This window comes from Typopeltis vanoorti, chromosome 3 (assembly GCF_054136105.1).
Source record: "Typopeltis vanoorti isolate ZY-2024b chromosome 3, IOZ_Tvanoo_1.0, whole genome shotgun sequence".
NCBI classification, from domain to species: Eukaryota; Metazoa; Arthropoda; class Arachnida; order Uropygi; family Thelyphonidae; genus Typopeltis; species Typopeltis vanoorti.
Genome location: NC_143551.1, coordinates 84,940,337 through 84,960,625, shown reverse-complemented (window position 1 = coordinate 84,960,625; position 20,289 = coordinate 84,940,337). Strand labels below are relative to the sequence as shown.

The window sequence follows — 20,289 nt, the reverse complement described above, 5'->3', positions numbered from 1 at the left end:
GAGTGGTGAGAGTGAGAACGGTCAATGAGTTTAAAGAGTGGTATGATAGACTTTGTGTTTCTCAGGAGGGGACCCCCCCCTTGAGGAATCTTGATAGACTTTGTGTTTCTTAGGAAGGACCTCCCATGATGAGTCTTTTGACTCCATGGAGGCCTGAATAATAATAATAATCTCCTCTCCTCTGCCTGTTATGAACTTGGTTACTCTTCTCTAAATCCTCTCCACCACCTCCTGATCACTAAGAAACGCACGTGATAAAATCTGTACACAGTAGTCAACATCTGGCCACACAACCTTATAAAGATGGATAATAACCTTCCTGTCTTTATATCTTAAAATCTGATCAGTCCTATCATACCAGATTTGTTGATTCTTCAGCATCTAATTAATCCTCTGAGTTATTTTGCCAACTCTTGCAATATGTCCTCTGAATTTCAAATCTCTATCCAAAGAAAAAAGTAATCAGCAAGTCCAAAAGCAGTACAAGGCACAACAGCTATTACAGCAGTCCAATATGGCTATACCGGAAACTGTATAAGAGTGAGGTAAGCAAGAGTGCTAACCATGTTTTTTGCTAAGATGTTAGTGAATAGGTGAAATGGATGGCAAAGTAGTTGTTGTGAGTGCTTCATCAATGAATGAGTTCAAGGAGAGGTATGATAAATATTGTGTGAACAATGGTTAGAGTGAGTCTCCACAATGAGTCTTTGATCCATGGAGGTGTGAGAAATGACGATAATAATCTTAAGTAGGGCTGCCATGTGTAGGTTGTTTGCAGAAGGAGTGGATAATCAAAGGAGTGGCATTCATCATCATCATCATCATCATCATCAAATTCCTACTTTTTACTGTATCAATCCACCTATATCTTGGTCATCCTTTGGGTCTTTTATCTGCCAGCCTAAAAGAGAACACTTGTACCCTCGAAGGGTGTACACAGGATATAATAGCACTACATGAAAAACTTATGTTATTACTAACTTCCTATCTATAATTTTCCTCCAAATCAATCTGTCATCTGCCAAGACTCCACCATCAGATTTTATATTTCTGTTGTCGTGACGACTCTTTTCTGTCGTGTTTTAATTACCATCTAGTCCAAGTCACTTTTATAATTAAAATAACTAATTACGAAGTGATCACCGATCCAAAAGTAGGGAAATTTATATTTATACTGCGCCACCCTATTCTTAGATTAGTCTATATAAATAGTAGGATCAATTCTAAATTAGGTTAGCAGTCATCTCATTAGGCCGAATTATCTATTATCATTTTTACTTGGGGTTCCCGCAAGATTCGAATATTTATGAACGGTGCAATAAAAAGGAATTCAGGCAAACACAATATTTAGATCAACAAAATAAAACATTTAATATATGATACGGTTAACAAATACAAGAACTCTATTTTAAAATGGAACTATACAATTAACTTAATATATCTTCTTAGGTCACTCATGTCAATTCAATGTTCTAACTTTCATATACAATTTACAGTCTCAAAAACACAAATCTTCTTATCTCAAGTTAATATAATAACTTCACATTTAATCAGTCTTCACAAATCTATCAGCTCAATGTTTATATTCACAGCAGGCAATAAACTACGTAAGCAATGTTCCAAGCAAATATATTCCGGTCCTTGAGCATCGGAAGTATATCACAGTTAATGCTAAAATAGACAAACTTATACAACTACTCTTACCGGACAAAATCTTCAACACATCAAATTATTGAGAGAGCACTTATGAATTAATTTAATTGACGTTAGCGGAACACACATAATAAAAATTCTCCACAGTTCAAACTGTATTACTGTAAGTCGCACTTCACTATTCCAAACAACAGTGATTAAGTACTGATATCTTTTCTTGTTCACTTTTCTCCAAGTAATCAATAAAACTTTTACCTAGGGCAACATAGAATTTAATCGTAATCCAGATTAACTGGAACTAATCAGAATTTTCGCATTGACTGTCCAGTTTCCTTTTTATCTGATTACGGCATTAACCTTTCTTCATAACAACAGCCGATTTCGCCTATAATATTAAACCTTATGATTCACTACTTATTGGTTCACTTCCGAACACTATACTCATAAATTTCTGCCCTGAGGATTTTATAATCTTGGTTCCGCAAAACTCTCTCCTCACTCGCTTAATAATAATTCTTCTCTCCCTCTCTTGTCTTATCTCTCTGACCTTCCTTCTCTTTTACCCTTCTATCTATGACCTTCACTCCCACCTTACGTTCGAACGCCACGCTCTCTTCACTCGTGGTTGTTTACGCGTGCGTCTCCATGACAATAGACTAAGCGTAAACATTTCGCCAATGTAATGTATGCTCTATTACTGCTACATGAGTGATTACATAACATTAAATATTTCACAAATAAGAACAACATAATATTTAAACTACTTCTTCAACTTTTTGATTACGTATACAGTTAAATATAAAATAACACTTTACGTTACACCATATATATTTGGTTACACAAAATTCTATACATTTTATTATTCTATAAATTAATAATAGGTCAGGTTTTGAATAAATATTTAATTAGTAATTCTCAATTAAGGAATAATAATTAATTTTACATAAGCCATGATTAATATTTAATAAGCAATGTTAAATGTGAATGAAAAATAATAAATTACATAATATAGCTTCATTCACAATTTAACACTGTCTTCTAAGGCACTTTTAACTGTATCAATCCATTTATATCTTGCTCTTCTTCTGGGTCTTTTTCCTGCCAACCCGACAGAGAACACTTGTTTTGCTAATCTTTTGATATTGCACACCATTTATTAAGAAGCTTATCCTCAAGTTTAGTATTGAATACTATATCCACTCCTTTCTCTGATCATGATTGCCAAATATAACATCCTGTAATAATTATTTAGAACAGTATTTCTCAACCTTTCTTTAGTAATTGCTTCTAAAGGAATCTTTTTTTAGTCAATATTTTTCTAATTTGTACCCTCAAAGGATGTACAGGATATAATAGTACTACACAAAACACTAATATCCTCGTTTTTAATATGATATTGTCATTGATGCCACATGTTCATGCCCAAATCTTTCTCAGGACTCTCATATATGCAGTTTCTAGTCTTTGGTCAAGTGTTTTATTTCTAACCCAGGTCTCAGATCAATATGTTAAAATTGGTTTGAAACGCCATCTTGTATGCAGCCAATTTACTGTTTTGACTAATTTCTCTCTTATTCCATATAAAGTTACTCATTTGTCTTCCTACCATACCAACTTTGTCGATTCTGTTGTCTGTTTCCATATTTACTAAAAATTGTGACTAAGTAGCTGTAACGTTTTACTTGTTCTATAGGTTCTCCATTCACAAAGCAGTTGATATTTTCAATGCTTCTGCCTATTTTCATTGTCTTTGTCTTGTTATTGCTGGCCTTCATACCATATCTATTACAACAGTAATTCAATTTAGTCAGGGAATCTTGCAGACTTGTAGCAGATTTATTTAGAAGTATAACATCATCCGCATAAAACAAAGAGCTGACATTAACATCTCCAATTCTGATATCATGTTTAATACCACTTTCCTTCATAATGTGATCCATATAGATAATGAATAACAGAGGGGATAATGTACATCCTTGTATGATACCAGATTTAACATTAAACCATCTTGTTTAACATTAAACCAACACCTGTACTTCCTTCAATTCTGACTGCTGACTTACAACTCAAATAAAGACTAAGTATTGCTTGATATAATGTCCCATTGACACCATATAACTGTAGCATTTTGAATAGCTTCTCTCTCTTGGCACCTTGTGATATGCCTTTTCCAGATCTACAAAACTTAAATACAGATCTTTGTTATATTTCCATGATTTTTCAACTATTTTCGTAAAGTGAAAATCTGATCCTGACAGCCTCTATTTGGTCTGAAAACAGCTTGTTCTTCACAAAGCTTCCCTTCTACAATCCTTCTCAACAGTTTCTCAAGTATATTTTGCATAAATCTTACCAGGAACACTCAATAGGGAAATATCTCTGTAATTCTCTGGCCCGGTTCGGGCAAACTAGTGCTCGGTCTGCTAGAGTACTACTTCGTTCACCTTGCATTCACAGCGGCCGTGATTCCGAGAGCTATAGGGTATTCCCACCTTATGTGACTGCTAATTCATATGTAGTATAGAAATAGAAAACACGACACAACGTAAATTTAAAAATGAATTTTAATTAGGAAAAGATTTTTGGAAAATTTTCGAGTATATTTTTCCTTTTTCTTTTGGAGGGGGGGAAGGTCTCCTCTCCCCCCCCCCCCGGGTGCACCACTGATACACATTAATATACTTTGATTTTGCAAAGAATTTTGATAGATCACCACATGATAAGTTGATAGTCAAACTGGAGTGGATGGGGTTGGATATTAGATTGTTGCATTAGATTGGAGACCAGCTATCTGATGGGTATCAACAAGTTGTGTATGGGGGAGTGATATCTAGGAAAAGGAAAGTTAGTGGTGTGCCTCAGGGGTCTGTTTTAGGGCCATTGCTATTTAACTTGTATATTAATGATATTGGTGACGATTTGGATGGAGATATTCAGTTGTTTGCAGATGATGCAAAGTTGGGATGAATCATGAAGAGTAGAGAAGATGTTGTGGCCTTACAAGAAGACTTGAATGAATTGAGTGATTGGACATGGGAATGGGGATGTCAGTTCAATGTTGCAAAATGTAAGGTTTTAAAATTTGGAAAGAAAAATGGGATGCAGAATTTATGCTTATTGAAGATATATTGTCACAGGTGGAGGAAATAAGACATCTGGGGGTGATAGTGGATAAGGATCTGAAATTTAGGGAACACATAGCAAAGATTGTGAAGACAACACAAAGGCTTCTAGGAATGATGTGGAGGACACTGACTTGTAGAAGTAGGGAGATTCTTTAAGTCATTGCATAAGGCTTTGATTAGGCCACACATGGACTACTGTGCCCAGATTTGGTCACCTGGTTTTCAGAAAGATGTTGGAGAGGGTCCAGAGGTGACTGACTAAGGTAGTTTTTAACCTCTGGAATGTCGAGTATGAGGAAAGACTAAGAAGATACAACTTGGAGAGTCTGGTGGACAGGAGTAGAAAGGGGAGATATAATAGAGACCTACAAGTTATTAAGAGGTTCTTATAGGATCAATGTTGGAGAGGTTCTACAGAAAATAGTGGGAGATCAGGGGAGAACCAGAGGTCATCACTGGAAGCTGTATTAAGAGGTGTGAGTAGGAGAGTGAGAAGCAGGTTTTTTTCATGCAGAGTTGTGAATGATTGGAATGCCTTGTCTGAGAGTGTGTGTTGTGTCTGCAGAGAATTTTAGTGTGTTTAAAGCACGGTATGATGAGCTGTGTGTTTGATAAAAGGACCTCCTAGATGATCTTTGACTCCATGGGGTCTTGGGTAATAATAATAATAATAATGAAATATTTAAAATCATCCATAATGTCAATGCATTGGAACAATAGAAGGAGGAAGACACTTTAAAACATTGCTGTGATTTACATTTTAAATTAAGCAAGGATAAAAACCAAATAATCATGATGTTGATATCCTTCGAGGAACTCAAAACTTTACAATGTTTCATAAAAAAAGATATATCCCTTCATGATTTGTTGAACTTCATATATAAGAACAATTTACATGACACATTTCTGAATATTTCAGTTGTTTAAAGAAATTATCTAACACTACCACAGTAGCTTCAGGGGAAAGAAGTTTCTCGAAACTCAAAATAATTAAAAATTATTTATGATCTACAATAACTCCAGAATATTTAAGATTTGTCTATAATATCTATAGAAAATGATATTATGGATAGGTTAGACTTGGGTGAAATAATTAAGAATTTTGGGGCATTAAAAGCACAAAGGGTACACATTTTGTGATTTTATAAGGTATATGATACCATTCGTCATGTGATTGTATTTATAAACTTATGTATTTCTTAGGTATACATATGATCCAAAATTATTTTGTTATACATATAATTATATACGTTTCCTTTTCATATGTGATTTCCTCGTTTTGTTTTGTGTGATTAGTCTTGTACTTATTACTCTAATAAATATATATTATAATTATAAAAATGTTTCTTTTTTCAAGTACTTTCATTGACTTTCAAGGGGGGGGGGGAAGGATGGCAGTTTTTTAATGTTTGCACAAAGGCAGCTCACATGTACCCAGTGGCTCTGATCTTAAGAATTAAACAGCTTTAGGTGTGAGAACTTTTCTAATACTCTACGAACATTAAAAATTATAACATTGATATACTATGATGCATTTTGTACAGTACCTCATCTGTCTGTGGTACTTTCTTAAAAAATGTCTTTTCAGCATTTCGAAGAAAAATTATAGCTGGCTGAAGTTGACGCCCAACCTTCTTCACTAGGTGAATTAACATGTTCAAGCCTGGTTTACCTGGATATTTCCCTACAATGTTGTCAGCAGAAAGATCAAACAAGGTAGCACCAATTTCTGTACAAATAGCATACACTAACATCTTTTTTCCTGTTCCAGCAGGACCCACAAAGAGTATAGACTTAACAAAGGCTCCCTTTTCATGTACTGCTGGTGAACCTTAAGAAAATAATACATATGAATATATTACTGGTTAAATCTGAAAAGTAATGTCTTAAAATATGATTAAAGATAACAGAAAGTCATCAATAGAAAAAAAAAAGCTTAGGCAGAAGAACCACAGAACCAAATTGGCATAATTGGTGTTACATAAAAAGTAGACAAAAACAGGTAAGATTCTTCTAAATCAGTGTTCCTCAGCAGGGGCAAGATTACTCAGGGGGGGGGGTAAAATTTTTCTTTAAATTTTAATCTCTTGGGTGATGAAAAATTAGCTTTCATTTTCATCACACCCAAAAAAACCTAATATGTTTTGCACTTTTGGTGCAAAAAATATTAGGAATTGCACCAGCCAGCAATGCAATACCCACAGGAAAGATAATAGACATATATAACAAAGAGAATAGAGGTTGAAGAAATGAAGGTGCTTAAAATATTACAGAACCTCAATCCAATCAGAGTTGTGGAATTAGATGGTATATTGGCTCATGTATTACAATAATGTGCAAGGGAATTATTGCTTCTCTGACTAAACTGTTTAATTTAATTACTAAAATAAAGAGCCAAAAGGCTTCAGTTCAGTGATGTAAAATTATATAATTCAAGTGGATATTAGATCCAGCATTATTTCAAAGCTGAATGTAGAAACTATGACAGTTTCATAAGGTAAATTGAGCAGAGAGCTTATGGGAGCATAGTTTCTACATTCAGCTTTGAAATAATGCTTGGACTAATATCCACTTGACTTATATAATTTTACATCGCCAAACTGAAGCTTTTTGGCTCTTTATTTAAGATAATATACACTTAATTTTTAAAATAGTGGATAAATAATAGAACCTCTCTTTGAGGCATACTGTACACATTATAATTCATAGGCAATATATTCATTGCTTAAAGATATACTACTTTTTTATCACATTTTTCATATATGTCATACAATAGGAATGAGAAAATTGCTAGCATCACACAGTTTTCCTTAAATATAACAATTTCCTTGTTTTCCTCTTTGATTTCATAATAGAAACATAGTGAAAAAAAAGTACGATAAAACTCATATGAAAACAACATATTGGTATAGGAAATTAAAAGGGGGAGATTCGAAAAATATTGATTAAAAAAGAGTCCTTTAGAGGCAATTACTAAAGAAAGGTTGAGAAATACTGTCCTAAATAATTATTACAGGATGTTATATTTGGCAATCATGATCAGAGAAAAGAGTGGCTATAGTATTTACTAAACAGGAGGATAAGCTTCTTAATAAATGGTGGGCAATATCAAGCAGGATGATGTGGGCAAACATTAAAAAGGGAAACTGGACAGTGAGACTTATTGGTAATTATCATCCCACAAAAATTTCTACTAAGAAAGAAGTGGAGAAATTTTTTGAGTCTAGAGAAGGCAGCTGACACATAGAAAAAAGAAAAATTGTTCCCTGTTGACATTTTAATGGCAGAATAAGAAATGAATACCAGACATACAGAAATTGGAAAATCTTTTGGGAAAATTTGAAGAAAAGAGGAAAGTTAATAACAATGGTAAGTACCTCAGATTTCTGTTCAGGACATAGACTAGTTATTACTAATACTAGGTTCCAGCATAAACATGGGTGCAAATACACATGGAGAGAAAACACAGGAAATAAGAAAAAGTCTCATTGACTATGTTATTATTGATAACAATGTCTTCACACTGATTCAGGATACAAGAGTAAACATGGAATATGAAATAAGAAGTGATCCCCATTAATTATTAATGCTATTATTATAATTATTAACCTTAGACTTCCACGGAGTCAAAGGCTCATCATGGGAGGTCCCCCGGTGATATACAGCTTATCAAATTCTCTACTGACACCATGCTCTCAGGCAATGCATTCCAATCATTCACCATCATTCATGCAAAAAACTGCTCACCCATTTACTCACATTCTCCTTATAAAGCTTCCAGTGATGACCTCTTGTTCACTCCACCATCTGCCACCATTCTATGAAAAACCTCTTTACGTTAATCCTATAACAATCCCTTACCAACTTCTACGTTTCTATCATATTCCCTTTCCTCCTATCCACTAGATTCTGAAAATTGCATCTTCTCAACTTTTCATCATACTCAACTTTCCACAGAGCAGAAACTACCTTAGTCAATCACCTCTGGGCTTTTCTAATGTCGCTTCATCCTTCTGAAAGCTACATGACCAAATCTATGCATATCACTCCTATGCGGCCTAATGAAGGCCTTGAACAATGGAACCAGAATTTCCTTACGTCTACAAGTCAGTGTCCTCCACATCATTACTAAAATTAATCGTGTTGTCTTCACAATTTTAGCAATGTGTCTTCTAAATTTTAGATCCCTATTCATCATCACACCCAGATCTCTTATTACCTCCACCTTCTCCAATATATCCCCACCAATTATACTCAACATTCCATCTTTGTTTTTCAAATTTTAAAAATCTTGTCCTTTGCAATACTAAACTGGTAACCCCAATCTTGTGACCATTCACATATTCAAGTCATCTTGTAAAGCCACATCTGCTCCACTTCTCATAGTTTTTCAAAACTTTGCATCACCTGCAAACAACTGAATATCTCCATGCAACCCTACCCAACATCAGTAACATAACACATTGTCCTAAAAAAAGACCCTTGAGGCACACCTCTATTGACTTTCCTCTTCTGGGATATTGCTCCCCCCTATACACAACTTACTGATACCTATCAGATAGTCAATCTCCAATCCAGTTTACTAATCTAATATCCAACCCCATCCATTCTAATTTAACTATCAAATTATCATATAGCAATCTATCAAAAGCCTTGATAAAATCTAAATATACTATTGTGTGTCCATATCCTTTATTTAATGCACCTATGACCTTATTGTAATAAGTAAGCAGATTACTAAAACATGACCTCCCTTTAGCAAATCTGTGCTATCCATCAAAGATAATACCACTGTTATCAATCCGATTCTGAATCCTGGTTCTCACTAACCTCTCCAATACACTTTAACCACAATACCTGACACATGGACTCCTATTTGAAGTTTCAGTTCTGTCACTTCCCTTATAAAGTAGTACAATCTTTCTCTCCTTACACTCCTTTGGAACCTGATCCAATGTAAGATTCAGTAAAAAAATATGTAAAGACAGATGATCAACTCCCTGGCACATTCATCCAAAATACATGGTGAAAGTCCTGCAGCTTTATTAAAATCAAGTTTGCTGAATTCCACATATACCGCTTGTTCACTCAGAATCATTCTCTCTTCCTTCCCTTCCATTACTCTCAAACTCCACATGATGTCACATTCACAAGGATGAAATACCTTTATGAACTCCTCACTTAATATCTAAACTACATCCTCATAGCAGTTATTCTTTTACCATTTTTTTCAACCAATGTCATCTTTCCATAATCATTCTTTTTTCTGCTGGCTACATATCGAAATAACTTCCTAGAATTTTTTTTTGCTTCATTAGCTAACATCACCTACCTTATTTAACCTTCTGATCCTCAGAATACATTTTGACAGGGCCTCTACCAGATAACTCTTGAATATTGCCTAATCAACATCGATTCCTTTCCACCCAACCTCGTTCTTTGAAACAGTTGCAAGCTGTTGTTCTACCACTCTGTCGTAGAGACCAAACACAAAACTTTTTCATGTCACATCAGGCCTCCAATAAGTGGGGGTGATGGTCTCACACTGGGTGATGAAATTCATTTCCCACATAAAAACAACCACAAACATGTCCACAGCAGGATTTGAACTTACAGCCTGCTGGTTTGGAAAGTGGATATACGTTAGTATATCCACTCAGCCAACCAGGCTGGAAAGAAAGTTTTAAAAAGAATTCATTTGGAAAAAAAAAATTAAAGGGTTATTATTCAAGAAAAAATGAAAATTTGTAAATAAGAACCAAACCCTGGAGACTGAGCAGAAGACTCTGAGAGAAAACATTTATTGATTCAGCTAACAGTGATAGAATGAAGTTGTTTGCAAGAATAGAAAAATCAGAACTCTGTGATGCACTTAGGTAGAAACAAAAAGTATAGCTAAAGTTCATAATAAGAAAATCTGCATGTAATCTGAGAGAATAGAAAGAAAAATGTAAGAAAACTGAAGTAATGTATAAAAGGAGTTAAACAGAAGTCATAGGAACACTTTGGTAAGAATACAGAAGATAAATCCGTGGATTGCAAGGGGATATTCAGTTGTTTGCGGATGATGCAAAGCTGGGAAGGGTTATTTATTAGTCATCGTGCAGATGTGGTAGCCCTGCAAGAGGGTTTGAATAAGCTAGATAGATGAGCAAATGAATGGGGGTTTCAGTTTAATGCAGCAAAATGTAAGGTCTTGATGTTTGGGAAACATCGATGGGATGCTGCATACTCTATGAGAGGAATTAAACTGGAGGAAGTAGGGGAGACAAGAGATCTGGGGTTGATGATTGATAGAAAACTGAAATTTAGGGGACATATTGCATTGCAAAGGGTGAAGGTAACACAAAGGTCTTGATGTTTGGGAAACATCGATGGGATGCTGCATACTCTATGAGAGGAGTTAAACTGGAGGAAGTAGGGGAGACAAGAGATCTGGGGTTGATGATTGATAGAAACCTGAAATTTAGGGGACATATTGCATTGCAAAGGGTGAAGGTAACACAGAGGATTGCTGCAATAATGAGAAGGACACTGACCTGCAGAGATAAAACGGTTATCGTTCTGTTGTATATGACTCTGATCAGACCACACTTAGACTATTGTTCTCAGATCTGATCCCCAGGATTTGAAGGGGATAAATTAACTGTGGAAAGGGTACAGAGGCAGATAACAAAGATGGTTTCAGGACTGTACAATGTTAGTTATGAGGATCGGCTGAGGGAGTGTGGACTGCAGAGTTTGGTGGATAGAAGAAGGAGAGGTGATATGATTGAGAATTTTAAACTGTTGAGAGGTGGTTACAGGGTTGACACTGGGGAGTTTTTTCGTTTGGTTGAACAGCGGGAAGGAGTGATGACAAGGGGGCTATCCCTGGAAGTTATGAAAGGAAACTGTGAGAAAGAGGATGAGGAGCAGTTTCTTTGCATGGAGGGTAGTTGAACCATGGAATGCATTGCCTGATGGAGTGATTGGAGCGAGAATGGTCGTTTAAGGGAATGGTATGATAGACTTTGTGTTTCCTAGGAGGGACCTCCATCGATGAGTCTTGATAGACGTGTTTCTTAGAAAGGACCTCCCGCAATGAGTCTTTTGACTCCATGGAGGCCTGAATAATAATAATAATAATAATAAAATATTAGAAGGTGGAAAATGTTTCAGAGACTATTGAAAAAGCTTAGAAATGAAGGAAAGAGAACTGTAAAAGGAATCAGAGATGATAAAGCAGATATGAAAGTGAAGATATTCTAGATGTCTGGAGTAATTACTCTGAGAGATTATTGAATGAATAAGAAGTGACAGAACAGGCCAAATAGAGATTGTCAAAATCAGATTGTTACTTTAAGACAAATAGTTGAGAAATGAAAATGTAACAACAATCTATATTTGAGATGTGCAGATAGAGAAAATGCATATGAGAAGGTGCCAAGAGAAAAGCTGTTCAAAATGATGTAGAAGAAAATCCTTGGGAAAGGAATCCCTGCACAAGGAATGATGTAGAATTTGTATAATGCTGACGGACTGCACATGAATGGTTTGGTGTCTAGAGAACGTTGTTCACCGAGCATGTTGAGTGTGCATATTCAGGAAAACTTGAGCAATTTTTGGTTTTGAGGCTATCTGGTGAAAAGAAGTGCTGTTAGGAAGCTTCTGAAAAATTAATGATTTTTGTTGATTTATTAAGTGTTTTCTTAAATTAATTGATGTATTTTTAGTATATTATTGTAGTTTTTAGTGTATTTATTGTATTAGAGAATTTAATAACCTAATTGTAGAAATATTATTAGTTTTTACTACTCTTAATAATGGGGAAGAAAACTCATCACAACAGGGCAGTGTCTAAGGCACAAGTTAAAATTGTCACTACTGAGGAGAACCTTTGTCCTGATGAACAGAAGTGTTGCTGCAGTGATGATGATAATGTATTCAAGGATAATCTGACATTGGAAATATCACAATTAAAAGAAATTATTAGAGAATAATCAGAGAATTGGAAAAAGTGGAAAAATATTTATCGAAACTTAGGATAAGAAAAAGGATCAGAACAAGAAGAGGCAAGAAAGCTATGAACTTGGTAATATTAATAACAATAACAACAAGATAAGCCAATTAAAATCTATGAAAAAAGAGATGATATGGTATGGTGATTATTATTATCATCATTACATGACACCTTCAGGGAGTCCACCGACTCATCGAGGGAGGGCACCGATTCTACATCTCGCTCTCTCTACCTCAATCTACCAACTACAACTAATTTCAACTACACCAACACTATCTACCATCCACCACCACTAGTATTTCCAATCACAAACATCCATGCCCACGGCGGGATTCAAATTCGCATCCTTTTGGCTGGAGAGCAGATACGCTAACCACTCAGCCAACCAGGCCAGCATTAAATCATAAAATTTGTGCTTGCTGAGGGAGTCACTACTACTAGTTTCCCAGGAAAGAAAATTAAAGATATGACAAACAAAAAAAAAAAAACAGAAAATAAAAATAAAAGAGATTGTAGTTCTTTTGGAACTAATAATTTAAGTAGCGACAAGTATAGTATGAGAGAGGATATGAAAGGTATGTTGAAAGAAGCAAGAAAGAAATATGAGAGAGTAAAAACCGTCGGTTTGCTACCAAGATACGACAGAACCAAGTTAAGAAGATGGCAATGATGGGGAAGAAAACTCGTCACAACAGGGCAGTGTCTAAGGCACAAGTTAAAATTGTCACTATTGAGGAGAACCTTTGTCCTGATGAACAGAAGTGTTGCTGCAGTGATGATGATAATGTATTCAAGGATAATCTGACATGTAAACATAGTAAATGTTTCAATGCGCAGGCTATGTAGAAGAAATGGATGCAGGTTTTTGGATGTGTAGAGGGTGAGTGTGATGACAGACTTGTATATGGCTTGCACTTAAATTCATTTAGCATCAGAAGCCTAGAAAAATTGCTTATTGGGATGAGACCTAATGCAGAGAGTCAGGCAAACTAAATCATCAACAGAGGAATAGGGAAAATGTAGGTGAAAGTTCAGCAATGGTATGCAAACACGATAAAGATACGAATGGTTTTGAATGCATCTGACCAAGGGGTGGAAATATTTGCTTTGGGTTCAGACCTTTTGAATATGTCTGGGGAGGGAAAAGGGAAAGTTCTACAAAGTCAAACAGATTACATATCAAATTATAAGAATAGGCTAGATGGTAATTTGTTATGTCTATACATAAAAGCCAGGAGCATCAGAAACAAAGGGGTTGAATTTATTGCTTTATTGAATATGTTGTGGCCTAAGACTGTTGACATTATTTATTTTTATTTTATTTTTTTTGTATAATGATAAAATGGCAATGAGGCCATTTTATGGGGAGGTAGGCACCATCTCAATTCCCCCTATTTCATCTGGGCTCAGGACTGGCATAGCTGATGAATCAGCCCTATGGCTGGGAGGGACTGTTTCTTAAGTATTCCTGACTGTAATCCATGTGTGTCCCAGGGCTGGTTTGCCTGTTCTGGGAGACAATAAACCCGAGTTTCCAGTGAAAAAATCTCCCTATCCCCATATGAGACCGGCTAACTCACCTTTTGTCGAAAGAGACCAGATAAAGGTTCCCTATGTCATGGACAGGAACTGAACCCAAGTCTTTCCGAACAAAGGGCTTCATCTATACTGACTGAACTACAGAGGCTCTGTTGACATTAGTGAAACCTAGTTATCAGAATTAGATAATGTAACTGGATTGAGTGGAATTTTTAGGAATTTTTAGGAATTACAGAAAAGATAGGAGAGGAGGGGTAGAATTACTGATGATAAGTCCAGTTAGGGTAGAAATGCAAGAAAACAATGATAGTAACAATGTCCCAGGTAGTAGTGAGTTTGAGGCTGTCTGATGTGAAATGGAGGCTAACAGAATGAAATATATGATGAGATGTTGCTACAGACCTGGTGGCTCAGATTTTTTTTTTTATTATTATGATGGGCAACAGGGAGTCGACAGACTCATCGAGGTAGGCCCTAACATCATGTCAAGAACAACTATTCGACACTTACAGTCATGGCACCCACAACAGACTCTGGCAGCTTATTCCACTCATTCACCACTCACCAAGTAAAAATCCTAGCTCTAACACCCTTGCTAACCACATTCTTGCCCAGCTTCCATGTATGGCCCCTAGTCCTCCATAGTCTGCCATATACACCACTAGTCCTATTTTCAAAAATATCTTCTGAATTAACCTTATAGAAACCCTTCAGTAATTTGAATGTCTCAATCATATCATCCCTTTTTCGCCTATCAACCAATTTCTGCAACCCACAAATCTTCAACCTGTTCTCATAAGGTTCATTCCACAGACCTGCTATCATCTTGGTCACTCTTCTCTGGATCCTCTCCACCTCCTCCACATCAAGAAGGAACCTAGGTGACCAAATCTGGGCACAGTAGTCGAGATGAGGTCTTATTAAGGCTTGGTACAGAGGTACAATAACTTGCTTGTCTCTGCTCTTCAAGGTATTTTTCAACAACCAAGTGAGTTGGTTAGCTGATTTAGTTACTTTTGCAATGTGCTTCCTAAACTTCATCTCCCTATCCACCAACACTCCCAAGTTCCTGGCCTCATCAATCTCCTGGAGTACAGTTCCACCAATGTGATATACTGCTGGTAATCTTTTCACCCTAAAATGCATAACCTTACATTTTGTCACATTAAATTGACATCCATTCTCCTTAGCCCAGAACTCCAATCTATCCAAGTCGTCTTGCAAGATTTTGACATCTTCTGCATTCACTATTGCCCTACCCAACTTTGCATCATCAGTGAACAAATGAACTGTTCCTCTTAGATCCTTCCTTATATCGTTAATGAACAAATTAAACAGCAGTGGTCCAAGAACAGAACCCTGTGGCACACCACTAGTCACACACTGTCTTTTGGGCTCTACTCCTGAATAAATCACTCTCTGATATCTCTCCATCAACCACCCTCCTATCCATTTCACCAACCCTATATCCATCCCCATATGCTGCAGTTTACTGATTAGAATTTCATGTGGTATCCTGTCAAAGGCCTTAGCAAGGTCCAGTAGAATCACTGTAAACCCATTACCCTTATCCAGTTCAGCTGTCATTGTGTTATAAAACGTGAGCAAGTTATTGAGGCATGATCTACCCTTCACAAAACCATGTTGTCCCCCATACAGTATCCCATTTTCATCTATCCAATCATCCTGTATTTTTCTCTTGACTAATTTCTCCAAGACCTTGACAATGATTCCTGATATGCTAATAGGTCAGTAATTTACAACAGCAGTCTTGGAACCTCCTTTTATGCAGTGGAACTATTTTCCCCTCTTTCCATCCCCCGTGGGACTAACCCAGACCTGAGACTCAAATTAAGCAAAATGGTCAAGGGCACTGACAGTTCTTTAGCCGCTTCACGTATGACATGAGCTGGTATACCATCCAATCCCACAGAAGTATTGACGTTGAGGTTTTGTAATAGACTATTCACCTCCACTTCATTCACCACAATTCCCATATAATCTATTGGTTCATTCATTCCTGCAATGTCACCACCTGGATGATATACTCTTGCAAAGTGCTCGCTCAGAAATTCAACTATATCAACTGATTCGGTTTATTTCCCTACCATCGGCATTCTTTAAAACCATTCTGCCATATACATTTTTTCTTTTACTTGCAACATATCAAAAAAAACTGTTTGGGATTCTCTTTAGCCTGCATGGCTAATGTTCTTTCATAATCCGTTTTTGCTTTTCTTACCACACTTGTTACCCTTCTGGCCTGCGCTTTATACCGTTCATGTGCCTGCTGGTCACCTTTCTCCTTAAATTCCCTCCATAGTTGTTTCTTTTTTTGCAGCTCAAGCTTAATGGTGTTAAGCCAGTTGCAGGGTATAAAGAAATGCATTGTCAATTTAGCCTTATGGGTACTGAACGAGTGATCATTTTGGGTGACTTTAATTATCCAAACATTGACTGGATAGAAGAGAAATCTCACAATAAGATTAAAGAGGAATTTTTGAATTGTTGCAAGGCAACTTTCTCAAGCAGCATGTGAAAGAAGGAACTCAAGGTCAGGAGTGTTAGATTTGTTCATAGCATCAGAAAGGGTCTGTTAAGAATACGACTATTTTACTACCAGTTGGTGACAGTGATCATGCCATGCTTTCTTTTGAAGTATCTGATTATATTGATGTTCCCATTAGAACAAATTACATGCTGATGAACCACAAAGCTGGAAATTATGATCAACTTAGGAGAATAGTATGTTTGGTCAAATGGTATAAGTTACTAAATAGAAGGAAGGTATGACAGTTCCTTTGTACAAGGGTTGTGCAAAAATTCATGTGTCTAACTGCTGAACTCGGTATCTCTGGTGTGGTGTTGAAGATTTCAGAGAAGTTGGTAAGAACTTACATAGAAAAATGAGCAGAAAAACCAGCTATACTCTGCAAAGAGCAGCATGGTTTACTAAAAGAAGGTCATGTTTTAGCAATTTTCTCAATTTTATAACAATGCTATGACTGAGTTGGAGAAAAGGAATGGATATATATACCGTGATAATGTTGGATCTAGGTAAGGAATTTGATAGAATACCACATGAATGGCTGTTGCATGAACTGCAGAAGAAGGGGTTGGAATATAAACTCTTGACTTGGATCATTGGATATTTGACAGACAGATATCAAGAAGTGGTATATAGCGGGTGCGAATCTGCCAGATTTAAGATCACAGTGGTGTACCTCAAAATTCAGTCACTGAGCCATTGTTATTCGAACCGTATATTAATGACATCAGGAAGGGTCTAACAGGTGATGTGCAATTGTTTGCCGATGATGCAAAGATGGTAGGGTAATCAGGGATGTTACTGATATTGAGATAGGCTGGAAATTTGGGCAAACGTCAATTGCTGTCAGTTAATTTTAGTAAGTGTAAAGTTATGCTCTTTGGCATGATGAGATTTCCAGTGGCATATTATATTAGCGGGGTTATGCTACAAGAAACTGATGAGGTTAGGAATCTTGGCATAATGTGGAAAGGAATTTCAAGTTCAAAGGTCACATAGCAAAAGTTTCAAATACAGCTCAGAGGATAATTGCACTGTTGAAGCAAACCTTGATATGTAAGGATAAGGAAGTCATTTTGCTTCTCTTATAAAGCCTTGGTACGACCACACCTGGATTATTATGTGCAGATTTGATATCCCAGGTTCCAATGGGATAAGAAAGCCGTGGAAAATATGCAAAGAAGAGTTAAAAAAAATTTACATCGGGATTATGGGATTTAGATTGCGAGTATGTGGATTATAGACTCTGGTTAACATGAGAAAGAGGGGTGATATTATAGAGGTCCATAAACTTTTGAATAGGTATAATGATATATCATCTGATGAAATTTTTCATTATATAGGAGATGGGAAGCATCCATGGAAGTTAAGTTTGTTTGCAGTCAGTAAAGGGATAAGAGCTAGGTTTTTTTTTCACAGAGCAGTGAGTGATTAGGATAGTTTGCCTTTAGAGCTAGTGAGTGAATCTAGTGTGAATGAATTTAAGGAAAGGTATAACAGCTGGTTTGAGTGATGTACAGCCTCCTTCAATGAGTCCTTGACTCCCTAGAAGTCTCAGATAATAGTAATAATAATAATAAAAATGTCTTCAACATTTCTTTGATACCTTTGTCTATGATTCTGAAGAAAACAAAACTTGGATATGAAATTCCTAAATGTAATATTAAAATTTCCCATCTGTTGTATATGGATGACTTGAAGCTATATGGAAAATCGGCCCAGCAAATAGATTCTTTATTGAACATAATTCGTATTTTCAGGCAGGACATCAAAATGGAATTTGGTTTAGATAAATGAGCAATTTTATCTATTAAACGAGGAAAAATTAATGACACTAGCAATTTTAATTTTGATCAAGAGAAATATATAAAAGCAATATCAGCTGACAAACACTATAAATACCTAGGAATATTAGAAGCCAATGATATTCTCCACTCGAAAGTTAAACAACAGGCAGCATCAGAAAACATCAAAAGAGTTAGAAATATTCTGAAAACAAAACTAAATGGATTAAACACAATTAGAGCATTGAATTCTTGGGCTATACCAGTGATCCGATACACAGCTGGCATAATAAATTGGACAAAAGAAGACCTGGACAAACTAGACTGCAAAACTAGAAAACTAATGACTATGCATCATGCATTACATCCATGAAGTGATGTTGACTGGTTGTACCTACCGAGGAGAATAGGTGGACAGGGTCTGCTGCAAGTGAGACAGACTGTGAAAGAAGAAGAAATTGGTTTAAGAAATTAAATCGACAATAGCTCTGAGCTATTGTCAATGCTCAAAGGGGGATCTAAAAGAACAGAAAACAAATCTGATTACAAAAAGGAACAATAAAATATTGATATGTGCGCTGGAAAAATAAACCCTTGCATGGCAAATTTCTTCGAGATACTGAGGACAAAATTGATGTGAACAAGACATGGTGATGGCTACAACACGGATACATTAAAAAAGACTTATTTTTCACGGTATTAACAACACCACAAACACTTTTATCAACAAGGATGTTTTATTAACGCTAATATTTCGCTGATTTTCAACTCGGCATCATCAGAGCACAACACACATGTAAACGTGACAGTGAGTGAGTGAAACAATAGAATTGCAGAAAGAAAGTCCTATTTTTGACGACCTCTAACGGAAAAAAAAAAAAAAAAAAAAGGCAGCAGTTATCCAGGAGTTTTTCTTAGGATAACCGTCTCCCAAATTTTTGGCAATGAAATTAATGCAACCATATTTGTTAAGGTTGGGAGAATTCTTCAAAGCCATTGCTGACTCAAAAAATAGTCTTTCGGATCTATAACGACTCCTAAATAGCACATTCGTTTTCCTCCATCTAATCCTGTGTGAAGGAGTGTCCAAAGCATGGTCTGTCAGTCCCGACTTGCCATAGTAATAGTAGCGAATGTATCTTTCATGTTCTTCCAGGCGGATGTTCACTGATCTTCCTGTTTGCCCATAATAGGCCAAGTCACAGTCACATGGAACTTCATACACTCCTGGGTGTGCTAAAGGGTGAAGTTTATCCTTTGGTGAGCAGATCAGAGTTGCCAGCTTGACATGAGGCTTGAAGGTGGTGCGAAGGCCATGTTTCAACAATACTTTGGCTATCTTTTCCGATGTACCTCTGATATAGGGAATAGAAATGGTCATGTTGTATTCTTGTGTATTAGGGGGGGGGGGGCAGAGTAATGGGCCATTGTAGTATTTTTTCTATTTTGTAGGGATTGTAGCCGTTGGCTAAGAACGTATGGCGCAGGTACTGGAGTTCAGTGGTCAGAGCTGTATCGTTAGAACAAATGGCTCTGGCTCTGTGTGTAAGTGTTTTTAAAATGCCGTACTGTTGGACTGGATGATGATGTGATTGTTTATGTAGGTATCTTCCTGTGTGTGTAGGCTTCCTGTAAATA

At 36.3% G+C, this 20,289-nt stretch overlaps 1 protein-coding gene across 1 annotated transcript in view; it reads right to left on the bottom strand.

Moving 5' to 3' along the window:
- The window catches only part of LOC150108342 (dynein regulatory complex subunit 11-like), a 286,902-nt gene that overhangs the window by 54,867 nt on the left and 211,746 nt on the right, over window positions 1-20,289 (bottom strand). Inside the window, exon 13 of the mRNA XM_090390448.1 lies at window positions 6,326-6,609. Within this exon, the coding sequence (XP_090246574.1) occupies window positions 6,326-6,609 (284 nt within the window). The remainder of the gene's footprint in view (window positions 1-6,325; window positions 6,610-20,289) is intronic.